The sequence below is a fragment of the Rutilus rutilus genome, assembly GCF_951802725.1.
Source record: "Rutilus rutilus genome assembly, chromosome: 1".
NCBI lineage: Eukaryota > Metazoa > Chordata > Actinopteri > Cypriniformes > Leuciscidae > Rutilus > Rutilus rutilus.
Genome location: NC_140209.1, coordinates 39,442,207 through 39,465,093, shown reverse-complemented (window position 1 = coordinate 39,465,093; position 22,887 = coordinate 39,442,207). Strand labels below are relative to the sequence as shown.

At 37.8% G+C, this 22,887-nt stretch overlaps 1 protein-coding gene across 2 annotated transcripts in view; it reads right to left on the bottom strand.

The window, feature by feature from the left end:
• Window positions 1-602: 602 nt before the first annotated feature.
• The window catches only part of rab11fip4a (RAB11 family interacting protein 4 (class II) a), a 46,107-nt gene continuing 23,822 nt past the window's right edge, over window positions 603-22,887 (bottom strand). Inside the window, exons 1-13 of one of the 2 annotated variants that reach the window (XM_084408978.1) lie at window positions 19,714-20,047; window positions 12,424-12,629; window positions 12,075-12,242; window positions 11,030-11,164; window positions 7,913-7,948; window positions 7,682-7,781; window positions 7,193-7,296; window positions 6,501-6,641; window positions 6,277-6,358; window positions 4,929-5,066; window positions 4,680-4,835; window positions 3,768-3,911; window positions 603-1,046 (exon numbers count right to left, since the gene is read on the bottom strand). In XM_084408978.1, coding sequence (XP_084265104.1) covers window positions 930-1,046; window positions 3,768-3,911; window positions 4,680-4,835; window positions 4,929-5,066; window positions 6,277-6,358; window positions 6,501-6,641; window positions 7,193-7,296; window positions 7,682-7,781; window positions 7,913-7,948; window positions 11,030-11,164; window positions 12,075-12,242; window positions 12,424-12,545 — 1,443 coding nt within the window. In that variant the 5' untranslated portion in view covers window positions 12,546-12,629; window positions 19,714-20,047 and the 3' untranslated portion in view covers window positions 603-929. Of the gene's footprint in view, window positions 1,047-3,767; window positions 3,912-4,679; window positions 4,836-4,928; window positions 5,067-6,276; window positions 6,359-6,500; window positions 6,642-7,192; window positions 7,297-7,681; window positions 7,782-7,912; window positions 7,949-11,029; window positions 11,165-12,074; window positions 12,243-12,423; window positions 12,630-19,713; window positions 20,048-22,887 lie in introns of those variants that run through there. The other variant, XM_084408977.1, reaches the window with a different exon arrangement.

The following is a 22,887-nucleotide window of genomic DNA, read 5'->3' as shown; positions in this document are numbered from 1 at the left end:
TTATGTACTATATCCACCTCTTCCTTGAAACTTCAATGGACCATCATTTCATTCAAACAGACTTCTAAGAAAAATAAACCTTTCTTTTTCACATTTTCTATAGATTTTTCTTTCTACACGTATATACTATATTGTACAACTGTGTCATCAGTACTTATACCGTTCACTTGTGCTTCTCTACTACAGTCAAAGGATGGTCAGCACAGTCCCGTTACAAGCTGTATGATTATTTCAGAACTGAAAGCATCAGCCATTAACAGCAGTGTATTTGATCTTAGAATGGACTGACATGATTTTTATTATTTTCACAGCAGACCACAATGTATGTAGGCAGAGAACATTCAAAGGAAGTTCACTTATCTGCAGATTATTGTTATTATACAGTCATGGCTTTCTATTGCTCTGTCCATTGATTCAGCGCTGGATTGTTAAAATTCATAGGCAAACAGTACTTTATAGAGAAAATCTAGAGGGCTGATTAAAATGTTCAAATAATAATAATAATAATAATAATAACAAACCCCACATGTCATAGGATGCATGTATAGCTCTCCTATATGGTGTGATCATGTGATATTTATCATAATTCTACTTGTTTTGTTCATGTTTAGAATACAACACTGAGTTGTACATACTCAGAGGTAGTGTGTATATATAACTGAGAGTGAAAAGTACACTTCTACTCTATATTCCAGTTTCATCACTTGTTTGTGTCATTTTTACAGCCTAAACTCATAGCATGGAAATGGGAACTGTAACTCGTGTGTGTGAGGCAGAGCACATGAGAGACACGATTTTTTTTTAAAGCAATTTGCTCTGTAATACATGATGACTTGGTGTAAGGGGGCAAAGGTGCATTTCAAACCCCCGGCCTGAAGGGGGAGCTCTCTACCAAGTTTGAGTCCTCTACCTGCTCTCAGCTCAGATCCCTACTGCTTGATCTCTAAAATGGAGGGGTTGTGGTCGAGGATAGCCAGGATGATCTTGTCCATGTACTGCCTTAAACGGTAGTTGATCTCCTCTTGTTCTTTCAAAGCTTCAACCAGCTGGAAGGATAGAGAGATTGACCAAATTACTATGGCAGTCTTTCATGTAAAGCTGAAGGACATTTTGTAGGTTCCTCTAGATAAAAACATCTGCTAATGTTCTTAGTGTGAATGCAAAGCGTCAATAAATCATATTAACACTTAAAGGGATAGTTCACCCAAAAATGAAAATTAGCCCATGATTTACTCACCCTGAAGCCATCCTAGGTGTATATGACATTTTTCTTTAAGACGTTATATAAAAAAATGTCCTGGCTCTTCCAAGCTTGATAATGAGAGTGAATGGCTAATGGCTGTTTGTCTTTGGAAGTACATTAAAGCGCATCTATTCATGATTAAAGTGCTCGAAACGGCTCTGCAGGGGTTAATAAAGGTCTTCTGAAGTGAAGCGATGCGTTCGTGTAACTATAAATATCCATATTCAAAACTTTATCGACCAAAACAACTAGAGTTTCCAGCTGACGGACGTACGCATCGATTTACGCCAAAAGAGTAACACTTGACGCACAACGTAATGATGGCAATTAACGCCTCTCGCGGTTCAAACCATAGACAGTAAAAGAAATGGACACAGCGACCCCATTGGATTCAACGGAGAAAAGTGAAGTCAATTAGAAGCACTCACTTCCTGATGGCTGAGCGTACTGCGCAGACTCAAATTGAGCTTGACGACGTAGATGTGACGTGAGCAACCTGTCTGTCTTCTAGTAGCTGTGCCAAGAGAAATATGAATCATTCCCTTCCGAAACTTGCAGAGACGGAGAGTGTGAGTAGGAGGTGTCCATGAGCTAGGAGCAGGAGCAACTTTTGCTAAGTATTCTGATTAATTATTTTGTCATTTTGCCTCCACGTCCCCCCGATTGCCCACGAGCTTCTCCTCCTGTCCATACGGTAATTTTTCTACTGTGCGACAGAGAGTCGCATGGTTATGACGCAATCGTTAGCCTGTTTTTACAAAAACGGCTTCTACGGGGCCATAACGTAAGATACAAGGTAATGGAGCCTTTTATACATTCTCGTGTTTATTTAGAAATAAATAATGGACATAATGGTCTTTAAACACCTCAGATGTAAAGTTATTCGCTGTCAAAGTGACGCCAAAATGAATGGGAGTCAATGACATGCTAACAGCAGGTGATGGTCTGTTAATCAATGGTGGCCCCCGGGGAAGATTCAGTTTTTTCTGAAAGATTACCCCCTTGGTTCAAACACACAGGGCTGGGCAACCGCGTTCAACATTACGTTGTACGAACGCATCGCTTCACTTCAGAAGGCCTTTATTAACCCCTGCAGAGCCGTTTCGAGCACTTTTATCATGAATAGATGCACTTTGATGGACTTCCAAAGACAAACAGCCATTCATTCTCATTATCAAGCTTGGAAGAGCCAGGACATTTTACAACTCCGATTGTATTCGTCTGAAAGAAGAATGTCATATATACCTAGGATGGCTTCAGGGTGAGTAAATCATGGGCTAATGTTCCTTTTTGGGTGAACTATCCCTTTAACTATATATTAAGGTACAGAAACATAAAGGGATGATTCACCACTGATGGGCAAGATATGCTTTAAAAAAAAAGCTACATGACTAGAGAAAAGACTTTCCTTTTTGCCAAAAAAAATAAGGAAAACTTCAACTCCCACAATTATGATGGAAGTATGATCTGTAAAGTTTTCACAAAAGCCTTTAAGCTGTCAAAAATCCAACTCATGAAACACAAATAAACCAGGACTGTGTCCAAAATCGCCCCCTATACCCTTAAATAGGGCACTATTTGAGGGGACAGCCACTTGTAGTGGTGCCCGAAACCATAGTGGATGTAATCGAGTGCACTCATTTAATCCCATAATGCACCGCAACAACGAGTGTACAACTGATGCATACTCAACGGCTAGAGAATACCCATAATGCCCTGTTAGAGTTGTGCCGAATGAATTCCCACATCTGACCAGAAGATGTCGCCCAAAACCGCTGGTCCGATGTGGCTACAGCATAATCTCATACAGGTATAAATTCCTTTTTAATTGATTATTCTATTGTTTAATCAGGGTTTACATGCTAGTTTCCATGACAGTGAGTTCCATGAGTTCAAGATAAATATTTTCAATATTACTGGAGCTGCCAGTTTGCTAAGCTTCAAATAATTATTAAATGGCAAGCTCAAACTATGCAAAAGCGGCAGCCCTTCCGGCGCACTCAGTCTCCGAATTTGCTCACTCGTTTTCATTCACTCCTTCAAGGGGACTATATTAGTGGAGTAACATAGGGAATAGTGAATGAGGATATAGGAGGCGATAGTGAACACAGCTCAATAGATCTGGGTGCAGGTCCTTTGTGAAAAAGTTGTATACCGTAGCATCCTTTTAAAAAGAGTACAAGTTTTTATTTATTACTTAGTGATTACTTAATGAGATTTCATTAGCATAAATGATTATGTGTGAAATGCTAAATGAATGTAATTTTTTGGACACTTGCATATGTGTAGTTAAATGAAAATTAATTATAGTTTAAAGTAATTAAATGCAATTAACATATAATACCCACATTTTAACTATAAAAAGCTGGTTGAAAAACAAACTTATAATTTAATTGAATATAAAATAACTCTACTAACACGTAATTGCATAAAAGAAACATTTTTGAGAATGGGACTAATATCCTATCACTTAACGGGAGCAGTCATTTCTAGTTTGTGAGGTTCTGTATTCTGTGCTTCTCACCTCATCTCTGGAGGCGTTGTCTATCTCCGCTGCCAGTGACTGGGCCTTGGTGTGACAAGCAAACAGGTTTTTGGCCTCATATAGGCTGAGGCTGAGAATCTGTCCGTTGAGATCATCGTTCTGGTCTCTGAGTTTATGGTTCTCCTGTTAGAAGTTGAAATACATCAGTGTGCAATTCATACTAAATTCCAGGAGGTACATATGCATACATTATGCCTATGTAATATACAGCAGTGGTTCTCACTAGGATACCTCTGCACACTTCCAAATGTCAAAATAAGCTAAAACAGCTCAAATCAGTTCTTATTTTAATACGTTCTTTCAACAACTGCCATTTTTATTTAAGAACCAGGGTTCCCACGGCCTTGGGAAACCTGCTTACTGTAAATGAGGGAATTTTAAAAAATATGCTTTTTTAATTATAAGACTTTATACCTGGAAAAGTCATGTAAATTATTTCAGGCTATAACATATTTTGTCACAAATCACAAATGACTGGAAACAAAAGTGTGAACCTTTGAGTCCTTAATCAACTGAGATTATGGAATTTACTTACTATTGCCACTTTTATTTTCTTTAAATAAATAAAAAACATTGTCTTGGATATTGTCTCGGACAGTAGCAGGCCTTGGAGTCAAAATGGTTGAGAACCTCTGATGTACTGTATTTATAACAATTCTCATTAAAATCTGACAATTTTCAATGAATACTGACTTAAATTTCTTTATATTGCATAAGCCACTTTTGTGATGTGTTTTTTGGAGCTTGACAGTTGATGTATAGTATACACAGAATCAGTACACTATACTGTGCATCATAAAAACAATCATGCACCTGTTTGATCAGCAATGATACTGTAAGATAACATATCACAGACAGCACAATAAGCACGGCCATATCTTTCCACTGTACCTGCTTAAGCCGTTTTGCTTCGTGCTCCAGTTCAATCTCTCGAGTCTTGGCATTGTACTCCGACAGCCCAGCAGCGCTACGGCCACGGCCGGGCTTCTCAGTCTCCAGTTTAAAGAGTTGCAGGTGCTCCAGTTCGCGCCGCAGGTCCTCAATCAGCTACATGCACATGTGGATTGTGTGAGAGGTCTGTATATTTAAGTTTATGTATGTGCACAGTTGTAATCTGCAAAAAGACATGCGCTAGGCTACCTCTTGCATGGCCTCTCGCTCCTTCTGAAACTCATGTCTGTTCTGCCAAAGCTTATCCATCATTTTCCTGTACAGATCCATCTCATCCTTCAAACGCAGGCTTGTGTCTTCCAGTTTATCAGTCATACGCTGCTTCTCCTGTGCACAAATATACATACAGTACAAATATATACAACATTTTACCATGAAATTAGTCATTTGGATATAGTAATTCTGTCTAATCAGTGTGACACTGATATATCTTATAAACAAAATAATAAATGCAACATAGCTACATCTAAATCCAGAGGATCATTTATACCATTGTTATACCATATATTGTGTGTCACTAAGTCTGTTCGATGTCAAAAGCATTAAGGCATTTTAGACATAACAGTATGACTGTGTGAAACAATCTGCATTGTGACCAAAACTATACAAATAAATTTGACTTGACATAGAGAGGTAAAAAAATCCCTTTAAAGGAATAGTTAACTTGATAATGAAAATTCCAAACAGTTGATGTACCCTTATTGACTTCCATAGTATTTTTTTTTCCTACTATGGAAGTCAATGGGGTCCATCAACTGTCTAGTTACTGACATTCTTCAAAATATCTTATTTTGTGTTCAGCAGAAGAAAGAAATTCATGCAGGTTTGAAACAACTTGAGGTTGAGTAAATTATGACAGAAGTTAAATTTTTAAGTGAACTTGGCGGCCATTTTGGGTCCCATGCAGCTGTTTTCTAGGTAGGCAATAGGCATACAAGTACAACTAAACTCTATCAAGATCACATTTTAATGTATTTCAAACCAGCAATAAAATCTGACAACAATTTGATCATAAATGTAGCTTCTTCAGCTAAAAACTGCATTTTTCAGATTCAGTCTAGTCCACAAGAGGACCTTTAATATTTGAGCTATATCAGTCAGTGGCCTAGTTTTAAAGCTTTATGGAAAGGCTACAGCATCAAGTCGTGCAGTTGCTCCACAATGTTTCATTCCATCTCAGAGATCAAAGCCTCACAGTCTCTGAGTCTAAATACGGGGCTGCTAATGTCATGCAGTCAGCAGCTTTCACACTCATAACACTGGCTAATGCAAGCAGCACGGAAGAGTGTGCTGTTAACACTGACAAGCTCCAGGGATTTCACTGCCTGCTGAAATGTGTCAAAAGATGCTTCAGAGTGAGGTCAGAAGTGACAAGTGTGAAAATGGGAGTGTGAACGTGTTGGAGAGCAAGAAAGTGCTGTCTTTTAATTGTTAAATTAATCACGTGACACGTAACTTGATGAGCTGATGTATCATGTGGGTCATGTGGTTGTGATGGTGAAGGGAGTTTTAGCTTGAGTTTTGATGCATCTCTGACCTGGTCTAGTTTCTCAGTCTGAGACTTGAGTCTGCACACATTCACTTTCATCTCTGCGTTTTCCTCTTCTAGCTGCTGGACCCTATAGGGAGGAATCATCCATTATAAAGTAGTATGCCATACACTCCCCTGCTGAATAGTGTTTCTGTGATATAAGGTCCTGAAACCCCCACATGCTTCACATATGTGTTTTTGAGAGGTTTCTTATCTGAGACTTCAGGTACCTGTTACTAAGCAGCTCAATGTCAGTGCTCTTGTCTCTCTCCATCTTACTGTAGGCCTCTCTGTGTCTCTTCAGCTCCTCCTCCAGGCATTGCTCTGCACGCGTCTCCTGATCTTTGATCTGCTCCTCCAGCTCATGTACCCTGATGGGTAAACAAGTACAAATAAACACATACAGACATTAGAAAACATATGCTACATAAGTCTCTTATGCTCACCAAAGCTGTCAAAAATACAGTAAAAACAGTAATATTGTGAAATATTATTACAATTTAAAATAACTGTTTTCTATTTGACAATATTTTTAAATGTAATTTATTCTTGTGATGTCAAAGCTAAATTGTCTGCATTATTATCCAGTCTACAGTGTCACGTGATCCTTCAGAAATCAGTCTAATATGATGATTTGATGCTCGAGAACTATTTCTTATTATTATCAATGTTGAAAACAGTTGTGCTGCTTAATATTTAAGATTCTTTAATTAATATAGAAAGTTCAAAATAATTTATTAGAAATAGAAATCTTTTGTAACGATATAAATCTTTACTGATTTAAATTGACCAATTGAATGCATCCTTGCTGAATAAAATGATTAATATCTTTAAAAATGAATGACCCCACAATTCAAAAATCTGTATGCTCTTTATAACATATTATATCTGTATCTAATAGTCAGATCTCTGTCATCTTTACCTGTGAACTAGTTGTGTGTTTTCCTGTTTAAGTTTGGATTTCAGATCTCCGTTAGCCAGGCTGTCGTTCTCAAGCTCTGTTATCTTCTTTTCCAAATAACTCACCTGCAATAGGAATAAAGAAGAGTTTGTGGTTACACTTTATTTTAAGGTGACGTAGATACATTGTACTTACTCATATAAGTACTGAGTAATATTAATTAACTACATGCACTTACTATAGAATTACGGTTAGGGTTTGGTTTAGGGTTATTTACTTGTAATTATGCATAATTTACAATTATAACTATAGTAAGTACATGTAGTAATGTGTAACTATGTCACCTTAAATTAAATTGTTACCGAGTTCACATTCACAAGTAAACTGCATTATTATAATGGCCTTCACAAGTATTTCTGAAACATTATTTGATTTTTATCAGTTTATTATGCATTAAGCAATTCAACAATAAATGTGGTCTTCAATTCAACTTCATTATGCTTCCAAGACCTTTTCAGTGATGTCAATATCACAGGAGTCGATGCTGTCTCTGAAGAGATCCTCTGTGCTGCCCTGACTGCTGCTGAAGTTACTGTGATGGAAGAGCTGACTGTGAAACACACAGAGAAACAGAGAATCAGGACATCTTCTCTCTAACCAGTTACCAGGCAATGGGTATGCAGCACTTTGTAATGTTATACTCTACAGATCTTGTGAACGTAACAGAGATGAGAGACTTACCGACCAAATGCTGTACTGGTAATTTTCCTGTTTGGGCTGTAAAATCAAAAGATCCCTGGATTAGAGAACAGAGTTCTGCACTGCTACAACCTTTTGCAACTCTTTTACATTTTATATTCTCCTGACACATTAAACAGCTTCCTAAAATCTACACATTCACTCAATTTTTCCATCATATACAAACTGTAAATGATATAATACCATGCAGAAAATACAATTGAATGGGTATAGACACTGAAAGATAAAATCAGAAACATATTTATGGCAGATAGACAGATATAGACAGACAGACAGATAGATGGATGATGGATGGATTGATTCTCAGTGCTTCCCATCAATCTTGCAGTCCACTGCAATGTTTTGTTTATTCGATTCTGGTTATCAGTTTTGTTTAGAGCCTAATTATTGATTCACTATCGCCCCAAGTGGCCAAGATCAGGTACTGAAGTCAGTTTGTCCTAGGTAATGAGATTACACTGATAATCAGACGGCTCTGGAGGACCTCAGTAAAAATAGAACACCTGCACTCTAATTTAAACCTCTGACTGTGTTTATGTAACTGTGTGACCCACGTCATTCTTTAAACCCCGTCTCTCGTTACATCACACAGGTCTGAACTCCGAAATACAAGTCAGCTCTCTCCTGTCCTCAAACCCAACCCAGACATCACAGCACTGACAAAACACGTATAACTACCACAACAATGATAGACCCAGACAATCTGCGAACCAACAAAATACACTCAGCATTCACACACATGCCCTCAAAAGTGCAGTTGCACATAGTTTTTCATGACCTGTCTTGACCGGTTGGCTTGACATATTTGATACAAAAAATATAGAACAAAACAGAAATTAGTAATAATCTGATGGCTTTTACACTAAACAGTCATCCAACAGAGGAAGTCTTCCTAATGTTTTTTTTTTAAGCTTTAAAAAGGTGTAGTTCATATCGGTGCCAATCATGTTTTGCATGAATGCATTTTAACTTTGGCAGAGTATGCAGTGGAGGATTTGGACAAAAATGCCAGGGGATTAATAGCCAAAGGCCACAGAATGCCACATGATCCCACTTCCCCATCACACTTATTCACCCAGAGAAAAGGAAATTACACAGCTCTTACTGAATGTCTCTCTTGCACCATTTCAAACCTAGGCTGTTCCAAAAGGTAGACACTTGATTATGCTGCTTTCTAAAATACTGTTTATTATCATTTATAATAATAATAATAATAATAATAATAATAATAGTAACGAGAAGGCAATCCCAGAATGCACTGCATTAAACTTGGAGAAAGGATTCCTTTGTGGTAGAGAAAGTGATGTATGTAGCTAAATACACTTTTACAGAGCATATGTAAATATTAATCTTAATTTTCATTTATGTTAATCTTTTTAATGCGTATTACAGTGTCATGCTTTTAGCTTAGAAACATGCTAATACCAAACTATAGTGCCACAATTGGCTTCTGGAAGTAAAAATCCCATTCATTTTCTTCAAAGGGAAATTTATTTTTGAACTATAACTTATAAACCATTAAAGACAAACCTACAAGGCTACAATCAACAGTATATGCTTTTTTTGTTGAAGACATCAGCACACATTAATCCAACAGATTTTTGTAAATAATCATGTTCATAATCACCCATTTTCACAAGCAAATCGCACCAAAATAACACACACATACATTACACACACACACATCTGGTTTGCTATCTTTGTGGGGATTCTCCATAGAAGTAATGTTTTTTATACTGTACAAACTGTATCTTCTAAACTCTTTACACACTAACCCTAAAAGTCATGATTAAACTGGTTGGTTTGGTTTATGACTTAAAACTCTAAATTAAGACTTTTTGAAAATCCCTTTGGAAAAAATGAATGGGATAAATACTTCCGGAACCAAGGCAGCTGAAAAAGTGGACGGGCACTGTTGCACTCAATTTGTGTGCCGTCTATGTGCTCATGAAGTAACTCATGTAGGTCAGGACGGTTAGGATGCTGTCTTAGAAGGCAGCTGTCTATGTAGGAAGTATGCAGTGAGGCAGCTCAGCAGGTTTTGTGATAAAGCGTCTATGTCTGCAGTATAATGTCTCGGTGTCAGTAGCATATGAGGTGGAATCCTCATAATCCCATGATGCATTAAAGTCTTATTACAGAGGAAAGATTGCAGTCGTTCTCCTGAAGTACCAACTATGTTATGTGGTCACATGACAATAAAAGGATTATTTCAGCAGTTTTCATCAAATTCCACCACACACACACACACCCACTTAAACACCCCAGGCTTTTCTTGAGGGTTTCAGTTTTCCCACACTGTCTCTGATAACATTCACAAAGATTAGTAAACCTTTTGACTGGAACATTGTTGCTATGGTAACAGCTCCTTTAATGAAACCCGTCTCCCGATAAAGCTTTTGGCAGGGGTGATTAAAGAGACTCATAAAAATATATCTAGCTTTAACTTAGAGTGAACTGAGAGATAAAGAATTGTCTCAGAAGAGCAGTGCAGTTAAGGGCACTAAAAACAGGATTGGACATGTAACCAAAGATTAAGGTAGGACAACATGCTACATTTTAAGCATAAAATGGCCCCCCCAAAAAAAACTATATTTGTTTGTATTTTTATGCTTAAAGAGTGCTGCAGGAGTCCTAAAACCAGAAAACAAGTTGGCATTTAGAACTTGAAGTTCAATCGTCCTAAAGTCACTGGGTTTATTGAAGGGATTTTTGGTTAAACTGTCTGAAATAAGGTCTGTGGTTAATTCTACAACATAAAATTCATATACTTTTACAGCCTCACACTTTTGCAAACTATTCTAACTAAAACTTGTAGATTTTAGATAAAGTTTGAAAGCGTTTTTGTAAACTTAGTCATGCGGACGTGGTGTAGTAGGGTTATAGCCCAACTTTAGCTTTTTACTTCGACTTTGTATTTAGGCTTCAAAATTCAGAAAAGTTGTGTTAATTTTTTTTTGTTTTAATTTCATAAAGTTCTGTTGATCACAGAGCTTATTTTTTGCAATAATCCAAAAGTCAATGGCAAAATCCTTGTATACTCTAGTAGAGTGCCATTAGCTTAGCAATATGCTAACTTCAAACTCAGTCTCCTCTTACCTGTTAGCTTTGAGGTTTTTGAGTCTGGCCTCCAGGTCATTGAGCAGGTTGACTTTCTTGCAGCACTGAGAGCAGTAAACATCCAGAAGCTCACTGTTGTACAGGTGTCTGATCTTCTGAGGGGTCTGGCCAGCACTGTAAACACCAAGTGATCATCAATACTGGCAGTAGGAGCATTCAGATTGTTCTTGCTCACAATATTTAATAATATAATATGATGAGAGATTTCAAATTTTGCATAGTTATAAGAACGTCTAATGAGCTGTTATTGAGTTCATGACAGGATAATTATCACACAGCTGAAGATTTAAGAGCTAAAGATTTAAAAGTACCACTGTAAGGCAAAACTGTTTCATACAATTGTATGTTTGACAATGAGATAATTAATAGCTGTCAAAAATTCCCAGCAACATTCATCCGAGAAATCGTATTTTAGTCAGAATTATAAATAAATTCTCCACAATGATAACATTCTCATGGAGTAAATCTCATGAAAATAAAATGTTTAAATTAAAATAAATCCTATTTTGCTTAAAGGAAAATTGTGCTTATTTTTTAATCATTAAGATTGGTACATTTTGAATTGGTACATTATTTTACACACAACTTATCATTACCATAATGCATTGAGACTTTAATGCTTTACGTTTTTTCTTTTAAAACTGTGTTGCAGAATTTTGAGAAATGAGAATGTAATTTTTCGGCATTTTGGTAATTATAATTTGGATAAGGATCTGCTTGATTACCATGAAAATAATGTCACAAATATATAATTTAATATATAAATAATAACATATAAAAATAATGATTGGCTTTAAATAAATAAAAATATATTTTATATACAGTATATATATATATATGTGTGTGTGTGTTATATTAATATATAAATCATTTCTTCTTTCTTTCTTTTAGTTTTGGCCTGGACATGGTCTGGTTTCATGCTATTCATCCATATTCATCCATGCAATCAAATGACAGAGATCACACATATAACACAGTGTGTCAGTATTTTATGTGAGAGGTGTGTACTTGTGAGCTAGTTAACCTGGAGGGCAGAGAGGAGCCCAGGTCAGAGAAACCATTAGTACGTGTGTCATCATCGGGGATGGGGCTGCTGGGAGTGAAGTCCACATCCTCTCCCTCTCCATAGTCCTCAAACTGCTCCTCCACTGAGATTACTGAGGCCGCTGCTGACGAGACCATCTGACCACAGCTAAACCAGAGAAAGAGTATAATTTCATTTCAGAATAATTTCATTCAAATGTGATTATTTTCAATTGAAATAAACATTAATTATTACATTAAATAATATTTTAACTAAACAATAAATTCTGGAATCATAAGCTCTAAAAACATTAACAAATACCCAAAACATAATTATCCATGATGCTTACTTGTTTCTACGTAGAAAGAGTCCACCCAGTCCTTCCTCTTTATCCTCATGACGTCCTCCTTCAGAAGATTCAGATCCTGCCCCGCTGTCCATGTCTGACTCCTGCGCATCCCGTCCACCCATTCCTTCCTCATCCGAATACAGCTGGCACTCTGGGTACGGCCGCGTGCATACGATGATCGGGGGTCCCAGACTCCCCTCCCCGTGCTGCAAACAGATATCATAGAAAACCTTTTCAATAAAGTCATATTGCTCAAAAATCAAATGCAAATACGACATACAGAAATTGCTCAAAACTAGACCGGATTACTGTGACTCACTATGTGGTCTCTTCACACACACAGGTCTTAATGAAGTGACATGAGAACTTAAGAAGACTTAAGAACTTTAGAAGTCCTCTGTCCGAGGAACACAAAAGATGATGGGTCAAAGGTTATGGAAACTTTGCTCATTAACCCCAGAAGACACAAACGACACTAAGACAGGACAAAGGTCATCATGGTGAATGGGTGTGAAACATTTCAGTTGACTAATGAATGGCGAGTCTAACAAAAGAGAAGGATGAACATTTAGATTGTATAGCAGAGACAGAAATTGTGCTCTCGTAAAGAAATAAGTCATATTCTCCATTTGAACTAGCATTTTTTTTCATACATGCTCTCCAACAACAAGTGCAGCTCTAAAATTTTAACTTGCTTATTAAAATTCATGTCACATCTCAATGGCAAAAGGACGATGTGAATCAGCTGATGCTGTCCAGTGGCTCATTGTTATTTGCACAGAAAGAGCAGAATAATTAATCACACTATGAGAGATCGTTAAGTCTTTATATATGTTTGCATACATATATCAACATTTTTGGTTATGCTCTATTTTAAGCTGACTTAGTTACATTGTACTCATTTAAGTACTGAGTAATATTAATTAACTACATGTACTTATTATAGAGTTACGGTTAAGGTTTGGTTTAGGGTTAGTTACTTGTAATTATGCAGAATTTACTGTTATTATATGGCAAGTGCATGTAGTAAAGTGTAAATCACCTTAAAATAAAGTGTTACCGAAATGTTCTCTCTGTCTAATATAAAAGTATATTTATATTTGCAACTAGGAGATACTGTCGATGTCTTGGGAGATACTGTATTATTAAAACAGAATTAATCGCTGGTCATTAAGCCTTTACTGCATTCTGGGGAACTACAATACACACCAGTCAGTGTGCTTTAAAATGACTTCACATCCCTCACAGATGATCATATGCTGTTCATTCATTCATACCGTAATTCATCCAATAGAATCAAACGTTCCACTACTTTGAAGGTGACATAAACATTCACTAATTCCAGAAATAAATTGCCATAAATTGCTAATGGCATACAGTGGCTCTAAATTTATTTGAACACTTAGAAGGCACATTTTAAAGTTTCTTTGCCCATAGAAAAATAGCACTCATTTTTAAAATGACTTTTAACCATCTGTTCCTGAGGTAATTTTAATGGACGTATGAAGTCAGGTTGTCTTTTATCACATTAACTACAAATACTTTTATCCCTATATTGAACAGTATATCTATACTTACTGAAAATGAATAAAACAAATACAGAATTGAATAGTAAGTGCTATAAAATGCTAGAACATACAAAAAAGGGGGTGCTAGAAATGTGGTCCTAGGACTGCGGTCCTGAAACTGCAGCCTCCAGTATTGCAGGATTACCTACTCCACTTGATTAGTACTGCTTGATTAACACAGGAATGTGGTAGTCAGCTGCTCTCCTCTCCTATGACCCTCCCTCACTCTCTATACTAAACCTGTACCCTCTTTTTCCCCTTTTCTTTATTTTAGAAAATACATTTTCTTTAAATCTTTATACTCTTTTTCTTTCCTCTATAATATACAATATATACATTTTTCTACCATCGCAAACACCTTTCAATCTTTTTCGAAAAGCACTGCATTCTTATCAAAGTCTATGCAGTGTATATATGAATATACATTCACACCTCAGCGAGCCTGTTACATTCCTTTGTAGGTCACACACACGATACTCGCTCACCCCTCCCACTCATGCCCACATGGCCGATCTAACAAAGACCTATGCACAACAACAACAAAATTATTCTTTAAAAAAGATACGTGTCTTATAATTGTCTAATAATTTAGTTCTCATGTAAATGTATCTCGTTTTAAGGATGTTTAGATATTTTTAATGGAAAATAGGACAAAAATTCTGATAAAGAAATTCTGCAACATAGAACAACTGCTGTGAGCAGAGACGTGTCGTCCCAAACTGCAGGATAACTAGATATCCTGTAACCCCTGCTTTAGTCTTGTGCATTTATTAAAATGTCTTTCGAAAAAAAAAAAAATGCTTCTGGTTTGCAGTCTGATCTGAGATTATGCCTACGGCAAGGAAATGTAACGTCCGGCCACAGGATTAAACATCTCAGGCCTAGTCACAAATGTGAGCAAAACTTTGATTCTTCCCACATGGCTGCATCTTTGGAGATAACAGAAGAGGAGCAGATTACTGATGACTGATATCTGCATAGTCTTAATGTGAAGCTTTGACAGCATAATAGAAGTTCTCCTAGCTGAGCAGACACACTCTGACTGCAGTAATGTAAGAGGAGACACAGGGGTCTCCTGCAGTGAGAGCCCAGATAAAAGACCCCTTTTGGTCCAACTCAACCTGAATCTGCCAGCCCCCCAGACAGCACCGTCTGGAATGCCTAGACTTAACATTCATTATTTACACTCTGCTTCTGACAGACTTCTTTTAATGTTAGGCATGCATTAATACACACACATACTTCACATCATTTCATAAACAAATAAAGCCTATACACACACACACACACATTTCAATGTTCTTTTATATATCATGTATAGTTACACTTAAATGTATTTCACAGATGAAAGCAGTTATATGCAGTTGCAACTATTATCTTTTCACACACCAATACTCTGTGTATTTGGTGACAAAGTGATTTGGTGACCGATTAAAGGGTTAGTTCACCCAAAAATGAAAATTCTGTCATTAATTACTCACCCTCATGTTGTTCCAATCCCGTAAGACTTTCGTTCATCTTCGGAGCACAAATTAATATATTTTTGATGAAATCTGAGAGCTGGCTCACTCCTTCATAGGCTTCAATGTAATCGATATCTATCGATATATATGTTAATTAAATCGTTATTTTTGGGGGGGTTTGCGCATAAAAAGTATTCTCGTCACTTGATAAACTTGAGCCACTATAGTCACTTGGACTATTTTAATGATGTCTTTACTAACTTTTCTGGGATGGCAGATATCGATTACATAGAAGCCTATGAAGGAGTGAGCCAGCTCTCAGATTTCATCAAAAATATATTAATTTGTGATCCGAAGATGAACAAAAGTTTAAATTTAGGGTAATGAGACTCAAATTTAGGGTATCACAATTGTATTTTAATGTTTCAACTCACTGTTGAAAATCAAAGCAGAAACAGTTTGCTCTTTGCTTTTTATTAACATGATGGACTGATGCTGTCATGCTGCAATACTGCTGATCCACCCTACCTCAGTGATTTATACATTATTGCGGAGTACGGACTAAGGACACTAAGTGCTCAAATATACCCACCAATGTGTCCACAATACAGTATGCTGAGTTGGAGAGGAAGATCAACATTAAAAAGCCAATGACTCCGCTCGGGAATATACAGCCCGGTATTGATTCAAACGCATAATGATGTCAATGCTGAGTGAAAGCTGCTGTATTCCTCTGGAGTGTAAGTGCGATCTGGTCAATAGTTATTGTGTAATCAAACACTCTTTTATGTGTTATTACTGACCAACAGCAATATCCTTTTATTACTTGGCTTAAAGGGACAGTTCACCCAAAAATGAAAGTTCTGTCTTCAAGAAAGAGTGAATAAAACCGGTTTTCTTTGTCTCAGAACACGCCTGAAAACATTCAAATACACAACATGTCCCAAAGATCTCTGATTATAAATAATAGAGAAGTTTTTGTCTGTGAAGTAGATATGGAACACAGAGGACTGCATGATGGAGGAATCCACATCAGTCTCACACTTACATACATCATTAGATTATTTTCCTCTGTGAAAGCAGAGCAAATATTTTTCTCTAATGTTTAGATGCGGTTTAATTTTTCTCTGTAGATCTATAAGAGCAGCACTTCTTCACAGATCTGCCGTCTCATGATGACAGCAACCCACACACACAAACACAACACTGGCTAGCATCCAAAGCACACCATCATATTCACAGCTTTTTCAAGTGCAGCTCGCTAGAAATGTCAAGTGTGCACATAAACATGACAGAAAAACCTCTCAAACTTCTGATGACAATAGCGATCCCTGCCAAATACAGAACTGGCTGCTAGTATTGAAGATTTTTCAGGTAACAGACAAAACAAACATTTTGGACCAACTGACAACCCAAATCAATGTACAATGAACTACCTCAAAGCAATAAGTATGTACAAATTATCGTATATCTTGAAATAGCTTTAGCTTTAACATTACTGTTTTGTTCTTATTTACCAGATATCAACTAACTGAATGCTAATTTTAGCTAATGACCCAAATGAACCTGTCGCTAGCGAAGTATTTGGATTGAAAACTTATGTACACTTAAGTATAACCATCAGTTACGTTACTGAAGTGACAAAAGAAACATGCTAGCAGGGGACATTCAACATGGCTGCACATTTTCCGTATCAATTGCGCTTGGCTGATTTTGTTTGAGATCTCAGTGGAAATGCAGCTGGATAGTTGGCCATCTCACTGCCTACACAGTCAGCAGACAAAAGACAGTGTGGATTTACAGGGAGCCATGAGTCATAATCCAGTTCTCGGGGCTCTAAAACTGCCAGCCACCCTTCTCTGGACGGTATCAAAGCGAAACACCTTTGAACTCTTTATTGACCTTGAAAATGGTAACCCAGCAAACACACAGAAAGGCCAACCAGAGCTGTAGTTACACAATCAATACTGCAGAGGCACCTGGCAAAGCAAATTACCTTATTATCCCACAGCTTGTGTAAGTGTCCCTCTGAAAGCAAGACATGTGGAGACAAGTAAAAATATGGTTCTCAATTTAGTTGCTCTAAGATCTGGGCACAATCACAAACACGTACCAGTGAGTGACTTTAAAAGGTCGGTCACAAAATGTTCATCCACCTCTGTCCCTTGGCAGAGATCTCATAGTAGTCTGGATGCACCATATTATTACATTTTAGAGTGTCCAAAATGCAATTAACCTCCTGTCTCAACTATAACACTGAATTATAACTTTTGCTGGGCTTTGCATTACGGTATCCATGAAATGGTAGTGCAGATAGTGCCAATGTCACACACAGGTCCTCTGCTGCCCACGCAATAAACTAGGCCTGATACAGCATTTCATAAAGGATCGATATCTAAAGCTGTCAGACCTGCTGCTAAATGACTGTAGTCTTAAATGGAGTAGACAAGAGAACTGGACTGACCCTATACAGGATCAGCTTATAATGTATAGTCAAAAAGCAAGCAAAAGTTAAAATAAAAATCCTAAAATTTCTGGGGGAAAAATGCTAACAAGCTATATATATACACATGTGTGTTTAAGATTGATAATAAGAAATGTTTCTTGAATACCAGATTAGCAAATTAGAATCATGTGACGCTGAAGACTGTATAAATGACTGAATAAATGACAATTTAAAAAACTGAATACAGTCATTTCAAATTTTTAACATTTTAATAATACTTAAAAATAATGAGAATAAGAGACTTATTTATAAACTCTCTCTCTCTTAATAAATATATACTGTATTCTTGTATGTACTGAATGTACATGTAGGGCATGTACTGAAATCCAATATGCTAACACATTATATGATAATCATATATATTTTATAAACACAGAGAGAGACCAGGTCTTTGTATTGACTGAACTTTAGCTGTACAGTGAACAATTGTCAGCATATAGCGGCCAAGCACTCGGTTGTAAAAGTTTAAGAAGCCAATAAGACTTTGACCGACCTCCCTTTGCAAAACAAACCACAAGAGAGGGTAAAGGCAAGCGCCAGGGAAGGAATTTCAATGGCTGTATACCCTATTGTTCCTTGACCTTTCTGAATTGTCCTTTGCCAGTGGAAAAAAACATCACTTCAACATTAAGAACCACACACATTCATACAAACGCAATGTGGATGCGGTGCTACCAGCAGGTGGTCATTAACCGTTCGGGAGTCTTCCCAAACCACCCCAGCACCCTCAATCTCCCCTTTCATGTTCACACACTCCCTTCAAACTATCAGCCGTATTCAAAACTCCACAGTCCCTCCCCCTCGACAACCCCCAAAACCACAACTCCCAGCGCACACCATTAGCCCTGCTCCCAAGAGACACAGAATTAACTGTTTAGGTTTATGAGCATGTGCACTTACAACAGTAATCAACCATTCTGCTAGTTTTTCTACACCATTAGTCTCATTTGAGGTGTAAAAATGGAGGTTATTTGTGTTATTTGTCAAAGAACAGATATTTTCACCAGACTGGCATTTAAGAAACAAAACAGTTAGAAGAAAACTGGAAACAATGGGGTCACCAACGGTTGTTCAGTAGACGAAGGCAGACACAAACACACACAGGCACCGCCAAAAACACATCGACATAGTCCAAACACACACAAGCAGTCTAAACACACGCATAGTCTCTCACACTGTCTGATTAGCATTTCAATAGCGTGACCCCTTTCCCCTCCAACAGATTACCACACAATCCAGCCCGGCTCTCTAGTCATTCATTCAACTTGTCATTCAAAGGCAGGTGTAGCGTTTTGGAAAGACACAGGCTGGTTGTGAATTCCACCACACTCAGAGCCTTCACATCATGTACTAAAATGAGAAAAAAAATAAAAAATGCACTCACGTTTCATTTAGCTTTAACACTCTAAAGTGCTGTTGGGAGTCAACGAGAGCTCCCAAGAGATCTCTTCAGCATCATTGTTGGGAGAAGATGATAATGTAAGCTGAGAGATTGTTACAGTGTCTACATTGATGCTACACTGAAAAAAATCTATGTCAAAAATATTATTTAACATCACTGAAACAACCAACAAAACTCAATGTTATGGGTTAAATCAGGTATAAATAGCTCTTTAAGGTAACAATTGCAGGTTCCCACTTGGTACAGTGCAGGAACGAGGATGAGAGAAAATCATGAGAGAAAGAGCAGGAACAATGGACTTGGCTGCAGCAAATGTTCACACGTGCTAGTGTTCTCATCTCTTCCTCTTACCCCTCCGCTCAATAATGAAGATCCATCATCTCCATCCTCTCTGCCCGTGCCGGTTAAGCCCTCGTTGGCTGAGGACGTCCAAGACTTAGTGTCCCCGTCTCCCTCCAGGATCCCCACCCTCACCACAGTCCAACAGGTGAAATATCAGCGACCAGTCCTGTCAGATTTTAGCGCTCCTGTGGACGTGTGGCTTCGGGTATCTCCACCTAGCCACCACTGCTCCAAACTGCCTCAGTCCTCCTCACACATACACACACACACTCGCTCCGACCTGCATCGACCGATCATGCGGCCACACACCAACACACACGGACAGAGACGCTACTGATCTGGCAACAGTTGTTGGGCTTTTGGCCACTCCTCTCAGCAAATCACCTCCCCTACTCCTGCCTGTCACATTCCCTCCCTCTCTCTGCCTCGTTCTCTCGGTTGTTGCTAGGAAACTATTCCGCTGAGCCGTCCCACAGCTGTGACATCGAGTGGAGCGTGAGTGTGCTCCTTCGCAACACACACTGCTATCTTAAGCCTAACCTCAGCTGTGCTGCATAATACACATAATTACAGACAATTAACCTTCTCCTCATTTAAGTGTCATGATAAATAAAGCAAATAGATAAATAAGATACAGATACATCAAAGAATCAATAGGGGGTTGATCATGCGCTGCCCTGGAAAAACATCAGCAGTGTTATTTGGATCAAAAAAGTAAAAGCTCTTGTTTTCTGTAAATGTCCTAAATATAAACCATTAGCCAAGTATTTTTCTTTAAAAATCCCTTATACTACTACTATATCAACAAACATTATAAAACATCATGACAAAGAAATGTTACTTTATTAATATACTACAAGCAGAAATGCCACAAATCCAAAGCACAACACTTCATATGGGTCATCTAAGCTCACTGGAAAAACTAACATGTGGTGACTTTCCAGCAAAATTATCTTACGTTGCTTCTTGTACGTTTTGCGACACTTTTAAAGTGGAATGTCCAGTGAGTGTCATTAAAAGCGAGTTCAGTTTCATCTGAAACAGATGAATGTGAATCTGGCCAGTTTTATTACTTTAGTTGTGGTGCGTATCGTGACAGTTGGGAATTGAAAATGTCAAAATTTCTTAACCAATAGTTTAAAAAAAAAGTGAGGTGGAGTGATGTAATCTTGATCCATGTTTCACACTTTTAATCAAAGTGATTAATGTTAACCTAGGGTTTAAGGGATAGTTCATATAGGATAGAATACATTTCTGTCATCATTTACTCACCTTCATGTTGTTCCAAACCTCTATGACTTTCTGGAACAATAAAATAAGATATTTTGAAGAATGTTGGTAATCAAACAGTTTTGGTGTCCATTGACCTTCATTGTATGGATAAAAAAAAACAGACATTTGTCAAAATATCTACTTTTATGTTCCACAGAAGAAAGAAAGTCATACAGGTTTGGAAAAACATGAAGGTAAGTAAATGATAACAGATATTTCAATTCTGGGTGAACTTTAAGCACAGTATGAAATTATTTATCATTAGCAAACTAATTTAAAGGGGTGGTTCAGAATTTTGGACATCGGACCTCATTTACAAGTTAGCCTGTTTGTTATTTATCAGTGGAGACAGTTTTCAAAAAATTTCACCCAGTCCTTCCAGTTGCATAGTTCGCCGGTGCTAGGCTAGCGCGAGTCAACGGTATCTGCTATCTTGCCATTAAAAACAGTTTTACCCACTCCACAGTACACCAAAAGCAAATAAATTATAACGCCAGGCTACCGACGTAAATGTCTGTTGAGAAAATAATGTTAGAAATCAAACTACCCTTTCATCGCATTGCAATAGTTATACTTTGTTCCCTGTATTTATTAGCACAGTCTACAACAGCGGCGAAGTGATATTAAGTTACCTAGGCAACCGAGAGAGCCGGTCCACATGACAATCACGCAAGTGTATTTACCTGCCGCTGACACTCATCACTACAGCAGAAGCAGAGTATATTTCACGAAGAAATCAACAAGACATAGGACTATGGCCACATTTGAAACCCATGGCAATGTTTTGGACTTTGGAGACGATGCAGGCGAGGAATGTGTGTTATTCAACGAACCGTAACTTACATGTATGAGCTGGAATACACAGACGAACACAGAGGGTAGAAATAGAAAGAATGTCTGTCTGTAGAGACAACAGCAGCTGGAGATGCCGTAGAGAACCGGGACAGAACATCGGGAGACCGGTGGTGCCAGTGCAGAAAATGTATAGCTACATATAGCTAGCTAGACGGACTGTAGTGCGCTTCTGTTCTGTGTTTACTTTTAGGCGGAGCAAAGTAAAATTCCGCCGCTGCTGAGAAACTAGTTCCTGTAAATGTAATGCGATCATTGAGGTGCAAGAGTAGTTTGATTTCTAACATTATTCTCTCAACAGACATTTACATCGATAGTCTGGCGTTATAATTTATTTGCTTTTGGTGTACTGTGGAGTGGGTAAAACTGTTTTTAATGGCAGGCTAACAGATACCATTGACTCGCGCTAGCCTAGCACCGGCGAACTAAGCAACTGGAAGGACTGGGTGAAAATTTTTGAAAACTGTCTCCACTGATAAATAACACACAGGCTAACTTGTAAATGAGGTCCGATGTCCAAAATTCTGAACCACCCCTTTAACTTTACAATTGGAAAATGAACTAGAATTAACTTCCACAACTAGAGTGGTCTTATGACTGATTTATAGAATATCTTAAGAGCTTCCTTAATTAAGACTTCTCATAAATTCACAGGCTCACAGCAGCAATGAGCTCTTGCTAGAGGCAAAGACGGATGAAATAAAAATCTAATCAATGGTGAACATTTACACATGTACACTCACACTTCCACAGCTTTGAGTGAGAAGTCTCGTATATGCTGTGCTCTGTTTGTGAACGCATATGTATGAGGTTTGAGATGCATGTTTATGCAGGTGCATTAGATACTGTATCTGTGTGTAAGAGAGAGAGAAAACAAGCAATCCTCCTCTGTTCTAACTCTCTACTGTGTATCAGTGATGCCCCACTTTCTCATGATTCCCATGAGGTCAGTGCTGCAGCACCGGCAGTTAGTTTTGGCCCAGCGGCATGACCCGGACCTACCTCTCACGTCCTCAGCTCTCTGTCAGAATTCAGCTCTCTCTCTTCAAATTATCTCAA